The sequence below is a fragment of the Ovis canadensis genome, chromosome 5 (genome assembly GCF_042477335.2).
Source record: "Ovis canadensis isolate MfBH-ARS-UI-01 breed Bighorn chromosome 5, ARS-UI_OviCan_v2, whole genome shotgun sequence".
Classification (NCBI taxonomy): domain Eukaryota; kingdom Metazoa; phylum Chordata; class Mammalia; order Artiodactyla; family Bovidae; genus Ovis; species Ovis canadensis.
In genome coordinates, this window is record NC_091249.1 from 29,794,892 (window position 1) to 29,806,911 (window position 12,020).

At 43.3% G+C, this 12,020-nt stretch overlaps 1 protein-coding gene across 21 annotated transcripts in view; it reads left to right on the forward strand.

The window, feature by feature from the left end:
- The window catches only part of HNRNPM (heterogeneous nuclear ribonucleoprotein M), a 311,395-nt gene that overhangs the window by 291,970 nt on the left and 7,405 nt on the right, over positions 1 to 12,020 (forward strand). For 11 of the 21 annotated variants that reach the window (XM_069591264.1, XM_069591267.1, XM_070292413.1 and 8 more), the window contains 6 exons: positions 137 to 290; positions 1,451 to 1,500; positions 2,992 to 3,052; positions 5,222 to 5,323; positions 6,762 to 6,806; positions 7,267 to 7,344. In XM_069591264.1, coding sequence (XP_069447365.1) covers positions 137 to 290; positions 1,451 to 1,500; positions 2,992 to 3,052; positions 5,222 to 5,323; positions 6,762 to 6,806; positions 7,267 to 7,344 — 490 coding nt within the window. Of the gene's footprint in view, positions 1 to 136; positions 291 to 1,450; positions 1,501 to 2,991; positions 3,053 to 5,221; positions 5,324 to 6,761; positions 6,807 to 7,266; positions 7,345 to 10,635; positions 10,735 to 12,020 lie in introns of all 21 variants that reach the window. The other 10 variants (XM_069591265.1, XM_069591260.1, XM_069591252.1 and 7 more) reach the window with 3 other exon arrangements.

Sequence of the window (12,020 nt, forward strand, 5' to 3'; positions counted from 1 at the left end):
ATTCAGTAAATAGTAGTTAAAAGGCTTATGACATTATTTTTGTAACATTTTCTAATGCTTGTTTTCTACCCAAAGCATGTCACAAGTGTAGTAAAAATGTTTACAGTGAGATTTTCCTCTCTCTTCTCTTGATTAGCTGGATTATAAAGTTGGCTGGAAGAAACTGAAGGAAGTTTTTAGTATGGCTGGTGTGGTGGTCCGAGCAGACATTCTTGAGGATAAAGATGGAAAAAGTCGTGGAATAGGCACTGTTACTTTTGAACAGTCCATTGAAGCCGTGCAAGCTATATGTATCCTTCTTTTGGAATTCGACCTAGTGAATTTAGTTTGGCTTAAGTGTTGTATTAGTAATGCAGGTTTGTGTGGGGAAGTGGTAATGTTGTGTATTAGCATTTCCTGTGTTACTGGAGGATCCTCAGGTGGTGCTAGTGGATCACCTGCCAGTGCAGGAGATGCAAGAGATGCAAGAGATATGGGTATGATTCTTGGGTCAGGAAGACCCCCTGGAGGAGGCAATAGCAACCCACTCCAGTATTCTTGCCTGGAAAATCCCATGGACAGGGGAGCCTGATGGGCTACAGTCCTTGGCGTCGCAAAGAGTTAGACACAAGTGAGTGTGTATGCACACGTGACTAGAGAGAATACATTACTGTGGATATTACGACAGGAGTCCAATACTGTGTAGATAGAAGCGATGGTTCGAAAATGGGCACATGTCAGTGAGTAGTCTTCTCCAGGGTTTTCTTTTTAGAAGGTCTGATTTGAAGGGAGAGGTAAACCCTTACAGGGCCTGTCTTCTCCAGTGGATTGACATTCTGGAAGAAGCACCTCTCTGACTCTAGGCTGCTCACTCTAGAGTGACCACAGAGAGAATACCACACATGAACACTGATCTTAAACTCTGGTAAGACTGTCACTGAGTATATTACCCAGAAAATATGGTACTTCAAAACATGCTAGAACACCGGGCGTATTGGACACACTAGGAAAACTGATGTCAGCGTTGTTCTTTTCTTTTTGTGGGGCGGTGGCGGGGGAAGGGGGAGTTCATGTAGTACATGGAATCTTAGTTTGCCAAGCAGGGATCGAATCTGCTTCCTTTGCATTGGAAGCATGAAGTTGAACCATTGGACCATGAAGGGAGTCCCTAATGTGAGTGCTTTTTAAGAGGAGAATGGTTTAGTGAGAAGTATAAGGTTTTATGACTGAAGATCCACACCTAAGGAGTAAGCAGAGGTTTCGTTTTATCCCCCTTGAGCCTTGTTTATTGTTGCTTTTATGCTTACTGTAGGAGCAAATACTTGAAAGTATAAGCAGGAATCAAAATTACTCATAAATTCACTACCTAGAAGGACTGGTGGCCGCAGTTGGAGTATTTTTCTTTTGGGTATTTCTTTGCTGCTATGCATGTTTTTAGAATTGCAAGAAATAGCCTTAATTGTAATATCAGCTATGTTCAATGGCCAGCTGCTGTTTGACAGACCAATGCACGTGAAAATGGTAAGTTAATAGGGTCTTTTATTTATTTATTGGCTGTGCTGGATCTTTGTTGCTGCACACTGACTTTCTCTAGTTGCTGGGAGTGAGGGCTACTCTCTGGCTGTGGTGCACAGGCCTTCTCATTGCAGTGGCTTCTCTTATTGTGTAGCACAGGCTCTAGGGCACATGGACTTCAGTAGTTGTGGTTCATGGGCTGAGTTGCTCCGTGGCATATGTTCTTCCTGGACCAGGGATTGAATCCGTGTCCCCTGCATTGGCAGATGGATTCTTAACTGTTGGACTACCAGGGAATTCCAAGGATCTCTTTCTCTTTAATATACTCGAATAAGGTTAGCAAAAACATGGGACTATTTAAGAGTGTACATGCACATAGCCATTGTGCTCTATTTATGGATCAGTCTGAGTCAAAGTCTGCAGTATGTTGAGCAAATTTATGACAAATAACAAATAACTTTCTGCTCATACAACTCTTCAGATATTTTTTCCTTTGCATGATCAGTAGTCACTTGAGTATCCTGCTTGAGCAAGTGGTTGGTTTCAGAGAATGGTTATATACATGGGTTTCCAATTTTCAGAGTATTGGAAGTATGTTTGCTTAGCATCCTATCTGTTGTAAACATAATGAAGTCTGATTCAGAAAGCCTTTAAAGTTCTTTTGGAGCATTTTAGTATAAACAGCTGTGGCTGTGCCAAAGATGCCAAAGATAACAGTATTAATGATTAATACAGGCATGACTGGAATGTGCTGAGGGTCATCTAGTTAGGACTGAAGATCAGGAAGAAAATAGAAGAAACTATCAAGGATTTGTTTTGTTCCTTTTGAGCGTTCAGTTTAGCTTTTTGAATAGATAATTGCTTCACATGATTCACCTGATAGCTCAGTTGGTAAAGAATCCACCTGCAATGCAGGAGACCCTGGTTCAATTCCTGGGTTGGGAAGATCTACTGGAGAGGGGATAGACTACCCACTCCAGTGTTCTTGGGCTTCCCTTGTGGCTCAGCTGGTAAAGAATCCGCCTGCAATGTGGGAGACCTGGGTTGCATCCCTGGCTTGGGAAGATCCCCTGGAGAAGGGAAAGGCTACCCACTCCAATATTCTGGCCTAGAGAATTCCATGGACAGTCCATGGGGTCACCAAGAGTTGGTCACAACTGGGCGACTTTCACTTTCACATGATTCAAAAGTCAGAACACATGAAAAGTTTGAGTGTGAGAGTCTTTCTCTTACTTTGTGTCCAGGTCCCATTCTTCCCCCTCAGTGATGTGAATGTTTATTTTTTATCTTTCCCCCTTTACATGAAAGGTCGCAACTCTCCCATATTCTTTTTTTTTTTTCCCCATATTCTTTTATGTATATTTGGCATGTTCTTCTGTGCCATGGGTGTATCCTCATGTCTCTGATCTGTCCTCTGTTGATAGGAGTTGCTTCCAGCTTTTGCTGTTGCTGGCAGTGCTGCAGGGAATACTGAGATTTATTCACTTTCTCTTTCAGGATGAGAGGGCCTTACCAAAGGGAGATTTTTTCCCTCCTGAGCGTCCACAGCAACTTCCCCGTAAGTGTCTCAATTATTTATGGCTACAATTTTGAATTTAATGTTTTATAACCAGAAAATTACAATTACCTTTGAAGTTGGGATGTCAGTCTTCAGTTATCTAGACTGTTCTTGAGCAAAAGATTCAAAAAGATTATTTTCCTTATAAATTTTTTTGGGGTGAAAAATGAGCAGAGAGACAACGTAGGAAGGGTTGTTAGGATTACATTGCGGTGAGGCAGGCTGCCCAGGACACAGAAGGTGTAGCTGGGAAAAAACAAACTGCAAAAAAATGAAAGCCAGCTTGCACTTGGGTTCAGAAGAGATTGGTTATTACCATATGGCCCAGCAGTCCCACTCTTAGGTATACACTACAAGAGAGCTGAAACCTGATACCCACACAGAAACCTGTACACAGATGTTCATGGCTGCATGGTTTCAGCTGATGAATGGGTGAATAAAACATGGTAAATCTAGACAGTGGACTGTTAGCCGTAAAAAAGAAGTACTGGTAACGTGCTACAGTATGGATGAACTTTGATTCTGTCTATTGGAAATGTCTAGAACAGGCGAGTTCATAAGACAGGTGGATTGTGATTGCCAGGGCCTGGAGAAAGGGTGAAGTTTATGGTGTGTGAAGTATAACAGTCAGAATTTTTATATAGGGTCATTTGTGACATCCAGGTGAAAGTCCATCCTGGGGCAGGGAAGGCATAGGTAGGAAGAGCGGGTAATAGTGAAGTCTTCCCGGGCAGGCCCACAGAAGGGCAGGGAGCCTGAGCACGGGAGCAGTGGAGGGGAGGGACTGTGGTAGCATGAGGGGCCGTGTGTCAGCAGGGCATGCAGGGCTGACCTGTGGAAGGCAGACTGAGGGTAGGGAGAGGGCAAGACTAGTTGGTGTCTCTTGAGAGAGGACTTTTCCTCACGTGAGGCTGTGGGGTCGAGGTGTTTAAAGGGCCGGCCAGGGCCGCCTCCTGTCTAGAGCAGTGGCTTATGCCTAACGCTTAGCCATCAGAGGTTGAATTCAATGGGAACCTAGACTAGCATACTAATTCTTGTTTGCAGAAGCATAGTAGAGACAGATTTTTGAGGGGAAGTCCATGTTTCACGAATATAAGATGGGTTATCTGTTGAAAGTTAGCATTTAGAGATGGACCCCATTTCCTTGTCATAATCTGTGTGGTCTCTTATGGTAATTACCAGGAACAGGGTGCTGGCTCTTGTTGATTTTGTGCCTAGAGCAGGGGGTGAGGGCTGCTTGGCAGCCAGACTGGCACCCTGGGCTCCAGGGAGCCCATTATCTGTGGCTTTTGGTTTCCCCAGAAAATCTCAGGGTTGACTTCAGTGCTTTGGGGAGTAAGTAACCTTGGTGAGCTCTTGCTGCTGTTTACGTGCAGTTTCAGAACATGGTTTTTATCAGATTAAAAATTGGAGAACTGTTTTTTGTTTTGTCTTGTCAGTGTTTTTTTTTTAAGTGGACTTTGTTCCTATTTTAAAAAATCTCACCTGGTCTTAGCCTCCAACCATGATCACCCAGAGCATTGCAAGTATACTCTCAGGCCTTGTTGGCTGTTTTGAGATCAGCCTGTATTCTGTGGGTAGGGTACGATTCTTGGCTTAGGAAGCTTTCGGGTTCCTTGGATACACTAGCTTCATTACTCAAACCATCTGCAGCAGAGTCAGAGAATAGCCCAAGTCCAGTGTGTTAATTGGCTGATTTATCACATTGTTTTTCCGGAGAAAAGTCCTTTGGGTCACCAGGTTGAGAGATGAGGGTTGAGCGTATTTGTGCTGCTTGCTTTGTGAGGTCTCCAGTTGCCTTTTCTGATTAAACGTTTCTCATTACACTATTCAGGGAAACAAGTAGGGGCTCACAACTTGTCACTGTGTGGGTTGTTGTTCACAGATCTTCTCTGTAGTTTTCATGTGAACTGATTTTTAGTTGCGCTCGTTTTATATAGATCACACATTCAGTCCCTGTTGTTCTAGGAGAGCTTACGCCTTTAAAGGGAGAGCTCCCAAATGCGTCAATGTTGTATCATGGATTAGGCCCTGGACTTGGTGGAGCAGATGGGTGGTGGGGCAAGTGTGACAGCTACTACACAGTAAACAAAGGGTCTTTTTAACTTTTAGGGTCAGGGCTTCCTATGGAAGTAGAATCAATACTCTGACTTTCTCATTTCCTTTCAGATGGACTTGGTGGTATTGGCATGGGGTTAGGACCAGGAGGGCAGCCTATTGATGCCAACCATTTGAATAAAGGCATTGGAATGGGCAACCTGGGACCTGCAGGTGAGAAGTACAGTGTGCCTCTTGACTGGGGATTTCTGGGGAAGTTAGTTATCTTAATAATAATTTTTGGGATGATTGGACATTGAGTAGTTCAAGTGGAATGAGGCTCATATTGGGACAAAATTAATTCCTTCCTTATTTATTTGTGATTCATTTTAATTGGGCTTCCCTGGTGACTCTGATGGTAAAGAATCCGCCTGCAGTGCAGGAGACATGGGTTCGATCCCTGGGTCGGGAAGATTCCTGGAGAAGAAAGTGGCAACCCACTCCAGTATTCTTGCCTAAAGAATTTCATGGACAGAGGAGCCTGGAGGGTCACAAGAAGTCAGACACGACTGAGCGACTAACTAATGTTTTGATTAAGGCAGTATTTTGGATTTTTACCAAGTGACTACTTCTTTCTAAAGCTTTTGTGCTTTGCATTTTATCCTCACAAGTACTTCTGAGCTGAGATACTCAGTTAAGCCTTTGGATAAGAGGAGGCAAGCCAGAGAGATGGTCTTGCTCAAGGTCACACTATCAGTTAGTGACAGAAATTCCTGATCTTGGGACCACCTCACTGCCACCGTCTATCACCCAGAGGCCTGTGGGCTGTCACCTGGTGTTTACAGGGCTTCTTGAGGCAGGGGCATTGTCAGATGCAGAAAGATACGGAGGGCCTCGTCGCATGACTACATAGCTCTCCTAGGCCTGTTTAAGAAGAAAAGCAATAGCTAACGAAGAAAGCTTTGACATGTAGAATGAACTTTGAACTTCACTTTTTGGTGTTTTCGTGCAGTGAGGCATTCATATATAATTTAAATATACTGCGTTTTTATGGCCTCAGACTTAGGTTTTGCTTGCAGTTCTTTGAATTGCAAGATGGATACCCTTAACCCTACTACGGTCAGTTCTGCTTTTCCTTTGTCTCCCTCCCAGATTAGGCTCTGGGGCTGATGAAAGAGTTTAAGGTGCCTTTACTGATCTGAACACCATATCCCTTGACCTGACACCTCAGAGGAAAGTCTAGGGTTGAGGAGAGGGAAGCCTCAGTGTTTTTAGGAACTGCTCTTTTTTTAGAGAATTTTACCTTTAAAGGAGATTTTTGAATCTACTTCTGTTCCCTGAAGTAAGCTTCTAAAAAGTGAACGTGCCCTAGTCTCTTCCTAATACTTAACATTTCATGTCTAACTTGGTCATTTATTGAAACTCTGTGAACACTATCAAATTTTGAGTCACATGATGATTATGTAGTTAAAGGCATAAGTTGCTTCCTTGGAATGTACTAGTTTGTCAGTTGAAATAGAAGAGCCCCTACCCCATTTTCCCCCCCCCTTGACAAGTAAAATATATTTGGAGTCAGGGATATTTTTTGATGTTTGGAATTTCTTGTGCTTTTTAAGTTCAAACATTACGGCTTTGACATAATTTTAGTTTGCATTGACTTTTTCTTTTTAAGGAATGGGAATGGAAGGCATAGGATTTGGAATAAATAAAATGGGAGGTAAGACAACTCAAATGAAATATGAATTTAACTACTTTTAGGTATGGTTTCCCCTCTTTTCTTCCCTTTTCCTTTTCTCTTAAGCCCTGCATGAAATTTTCACTTGGGTTTCCAAACAGTTTAAGTCTAGAGATTACTTTTACCCATTGATCTTTCTATTGGGCCACTTGGCTTTTGGTTCTGGCTTTTTCACTGACTAGCTCTGTGACCTTGGGCAAGTCACTCCATCTCTCTGGGTCTCTCTTTGCTTGTCTGTTCATTGACTGGATTGGATCAGATCAGCCTTTTGAAGATAGTGATTTTTAAGTAAGGGCTCTAGCCTTTTTTCTCCAAAAGCCCTTGAGACTTGGTAAGTTTCTGGCAGCACATGCCCTAGGTAACCTTGTGGAAACATTTTCTATTCCTGTTCACTTTTGAGTCTTGTTAGGCTGCTGCTAAAATGCAAATATGTCTCTTTCAGGCATGGAAGGACCCTTTGGTGGTGGTATGGAAAACATGGGTCGATTTGGATCTGGGATGAACATGGGCAGAATAAATGGTAAGATCTGTGTACCTATCTACCCTCTGCTGGCTGTTGGCTCTAGGTGACCTTTAGGCAGCAGACTGATTTTTGATAAGTGACTTCACCCTCCCACTTTTGTGCTGAATCTGATAACTTTGAGTTGCCTTAAATAATTTGTGTTCCAGAAGCTAGATTTAGTGGTAGGCAAGTGTTCATTTTCTCAGTTACTAAACTCTTGAGGTTTTCTGTTTCAGATCTTCCCAGTAATTGTCCAATAAAACTTTAAAAACTTTAAAGCATTCCTGTGGCCTCCAGCACTTGTCTTCCCTGGAGTGCTGGACTGGGTGAGGCTTGATCATCTGCTCTGATGTCTGCAAATTGGGAGTGGATGCAGCATTTGTTTAATTTTGTATTTATATCATGTGAAATTTGGTGTACTACTGTTTAAATCTTACAGGCCTCCCATCTGAGACATAGTTATGTCAAGTATAATGATAACACTGTTATTTCATTTAGTCCTTGCAAGAACCATATGATGTGTAGGTACTGTTATCCCCATTTCATTGGAAATTGAGGCCCAGAGTGACTTGCCTAAGGTCACATGGCTAGTAATGACGGAATGTGGACCCAGGCTGTCTGACACCAGAGCTTGGCTCTTAATCTGAGATCCTGCCTTTTAGAATTGTCTCCAACATAGACACTACTCCCTCCCACCCTATCCCTCCCCCAAATAGGGCTATAGAGTGCCATGAAGATCTTGCTGCTTTTGAGAGTCTGTCTTTCTGAAATCCTCTGTGACCCACACCTGTGGGAATGCTGCTGTTTTACAAACTTTTGTGGAATGAGAAGTTATTACGAATTTGGGGCTTGAGGTTTTTTGTCGTTTTTTTTAAACGTTTAAAATTGAAGTATAGTTGATTTACAATGTTTTGTTAATTTCTGCTATACAACAAAGTAACTGAGTTATACATGTAAGCATTTGGGTTTAAATGTTTCTTTGCTGGTCTGTGTAACATACCTTGTGAAGACTGTATAGAGCAAGTGAGAACCATACTAGGATAGATAGTAACTCTCAAACTGGAAAGACAGATTCCTGTTGAATAAGCTGCCCTTCTTCTTCATGGAGTACTTTGTTCTAGATGATGATAAAAAGATTTAGGAAGAATAATAGGAAATGAAGGAACAGAGGTTTGTGTTTCCAGTGTACTTTCAGGCTTGTCTTTAGCTCATGTGTGCATGGGATTTCTAATAAAAAGTAAGAATTGGAGAAGTCTGGCTTGATGAAGTATTTGCTCAGAGCAGATGAACCATTAAAAGGGAGATTTGGGTTGTTGGTCTGAGGAGTGGAGTGATATGATTGAGAAGTTGATGGAAATGAGGGTGGGCCTATGCTGAGCCATGGGGACTAAATCTTGGGAAACCTGGCTGGTGGAGTTCAGCAGTTAGGCTTGTGAGCCTGGTGATTCAAGGTGCCAAGTGCTGAGTGTCTTGAAGAGCCACAGTGGAGGATGTGTTGTTGCTCTTGTGTTCTTGGATGTTCCCAGGTCCAGACTCGGAGTCCTCTTCCTCCATCCTCTGCAGCAGAGAGTTGGAGGTTTCCTGCATTGGAGCTGTTGTGAGATTTGGGTTGAATTGGCTTCAGAGCCCTTGGGTGCTGGGCCCAAGGAAGGTTTCAGTCACTGGAGAAGTTGATGAAGATGTGTCAGGTTTAACTCTTCATGTTTAGTTGATGATCATGACGCCATCCCATTATAGTCACGGGTGCTGACAACATGAGACTGTTAGAGATGAGATTCTCAGGGCCAGCCAACCAGCCAGTGAAGGGCAAATCTTAGGGTACATACCAACATTTTTAAATGGGAAGATTGTCACATATCAAGCAGAGATTGGTTTGATGCAGTATTTGACAGTGAAACTTCTTTCTCTTGACTCTTGCTCTCCTTTTGTGTTGGGGAGAGTACCTTGGAGTTTGTATAGTGCTCCCTGTGCTCTGCAGTTTGTTGACAGTTGGGAAGATAAGTTCTGAGGCCTTTGCCAACACGTTAATGCCTGCATATGACTTGTTTGTTGTGGGATGTTGCCTTCTTCATGGGCTTATGATAAGGATTAAAGGTGCACGGCAGAGCTCCCATCTGTTACCACTCTGGGATTTCTGTTCTGCCTACCATTACACAGGCTTGCCTGAGTTAGATGTATTTCCAGCAGATAGCAAGCCACCAACCTGTGACGCTCAGTGGGGTGGATTCAAATTGTGACTGAAGTCCACTGCTGTATCTTATTAATTCATGATGCTGATCTGCTTCCATGTTTATAAATATGTAATGCATTCATTTGCTTCATTGAAAGTGTAGGGGTTCAGCTGCATTTTTGATAATTGTGCAATAAAAAGCGTCCATTATATAGCACCTGTACACCTCATGTTTCTCAGGAGCAAATTAATAAACCAGATTTTCCAAGGACCTTTCAAAATGGAAAGGAGACAGTGTGATGTACACTCTGTCTTGCTTTAGAGGAATATACAAGGGAAGAAATAGCGAGTGACAGGACTCCTGAAAGGGTTTCTCAAACAGGTGACAGCTGTGGCAGGGTTTTTCCTGCACAGGAGCTAAGACCTTTGTTTCTAAAAGACGTTGTGAAAAAATAATAAGTATTCCTGCAGTCAGTGTAGAAGAATGAAGTTCCCAAACCCCATTATATAGATCAAACTGCTCCAGTTATCAGAAGAGCAATTGTGTTGTCTGTCCACAGCTGTCTTTCTGTTCTTGTGCTGGTGACTGGACCGTGGACTTGTGCGTTGGATTTAGGTTCCAGCCTTTGCCTCCCTCCTTATGGAGCATGTGACATCAGTCGAGTTTCTCAGTCACTGAGCCTCACTTTGGGGCCAGTAGTGGTGGAGGCTGATGCAGGTGTGCAGGCTGGTTGTGAGCAGTCCATGGAATCATAGCACATGTAAAGGCCCTGGGCCAGGCAGGCATGGGGGTGCGCCCCAGAGCGGCTAGCAGCTGCTGCTGCTGTCTGTAACCTGGGCAGGCTCTCCTGCAGCCTTGCCACGCCAGCTACCGCAGGAGCGGGTGCTCAGTGCACCCTCCGTGTGATTGTGATGTAAGCGGAAGTTAGTCCTTCTCAGTGGACTGAAGGTAGGGTATTTTCAGGGATTCATTTGTGGTGACTTGCTTTTTTAAGGAATAGAGGATGAGTACTGGTTTTCTGTAGAAAACTAAACGTGCTGACTTGCTGGTAGTTGTTGTGTATCTATAGTATTTGGGTTTAATGTCTAAAACTTAATGGCATTCCTGGAAAGGACAAGAGTGATGTGTTTTTCCACAGAGATGGAGCGTGGCATGGGTGGAGGATTTGAGAGAGACTTTGCCAGAAAGCAGATGGGAATGTCTCGAAGCTTTGGGGAGCCCCTTGGCAGAGGAGTGGGTAAGAAGGCCCCATGGACCTCATGTGGGCAGGGTCAACCCCCCAGGGGTGCAGGCTCACCCTGATGTTGGGAGGTTCTTAGGCAAGTCAGCAATTTTTCTGAAGGCTTTTAAAAAATTGTATGTTTTCTAGACCTGATACCAAACTTTTGGTCCTTGAATTTTTTATTGATAGCAGCAGCACTATCATTCTTTAGTCTTTTCAAATGGCTGCTTTTTCCACATTGGTATAAGGTATTTTCTTGCTGCAGAGTCAAGACTGCTGCGTTTATGTGAGGTTGTGGCTCTCTAGTCATGGGGAGGATTGTCAAGGCTCAGCGGGGGTGTGAGTCTCCTTAGTCCAGTGGCCTGTAGGGTTCCAGTTGAATGAGGGTGTGCTTGCTCTTGCATGTGAAAGAGCTCTTGTTGAACCTGGGAAGTTTCCTAATGTTGGAAGGCTTTGAGTATTGGGTCCATCTAAATGTAGTTTTGGTTAGTTTGCAGAGCAGTATATTCTTTACTTTTCCATAGTTGGCTTCCCCTGTTTGGAGTTTAGATGTTTCTGAGAATTTGTCAGCCTAATTCTCCTCTGTTAATTAGCGTGGAACAAGGAGATTGGCTATTCATGGGCTCTAGAGTTTGTTTCTCTCAAAGGAGATTTAGAGCGTGGATAACTCTTCCCCCCACACACATGCCCCCTTCCCCCATCTTCACTGGCACATCATCCTGAGCAGATAGGCAGCTGCTAGGTGCTAGCCTCAGAGTGCTCAGCCTCTGTCTTTGTGTGGGACACCTGGGGCTAGGTCTGAGAATTGTAAGCTCTTGATGTCTAGTTTGTATGAACTGAGCTGTATTCTTAGAACTTATGAAGGCCCTAGAAAATTTGTCATCAGTGAGACAGGGTTCAACATTCTGCAGCTTATCTCCAGGAACCCAGTCTTCTGTGTTTATGTCATGAAAATCAGGAATTATTAAAAACTGTTTCTTTCAGAGTAGCCGGTTCATTTATCCCCCTGACCGTGGTTAGGAAAGTTGAGTGACTTTTCTTAACATCGACATTGACTGGTAGTCAAGACTTTTTCCTGGCTTGCTTGTTATGACTGTTGCTTTATTCTAGATTGTCCCAGAGCTTTAGAATTTGGGGGCATGTGATCAGTTACAAGTTTCTTGTTGCCATAACTGTCTCTGTTTTTGTGTCTTGGAATGGTGGGATATTAACTAAGTTATTGTCGTTTGACTGCAAATACTAATTTGTAGATGAGAACAAAATGGCACATGACTTTGCTCCCTCAGGCACTTTTCCCTCCT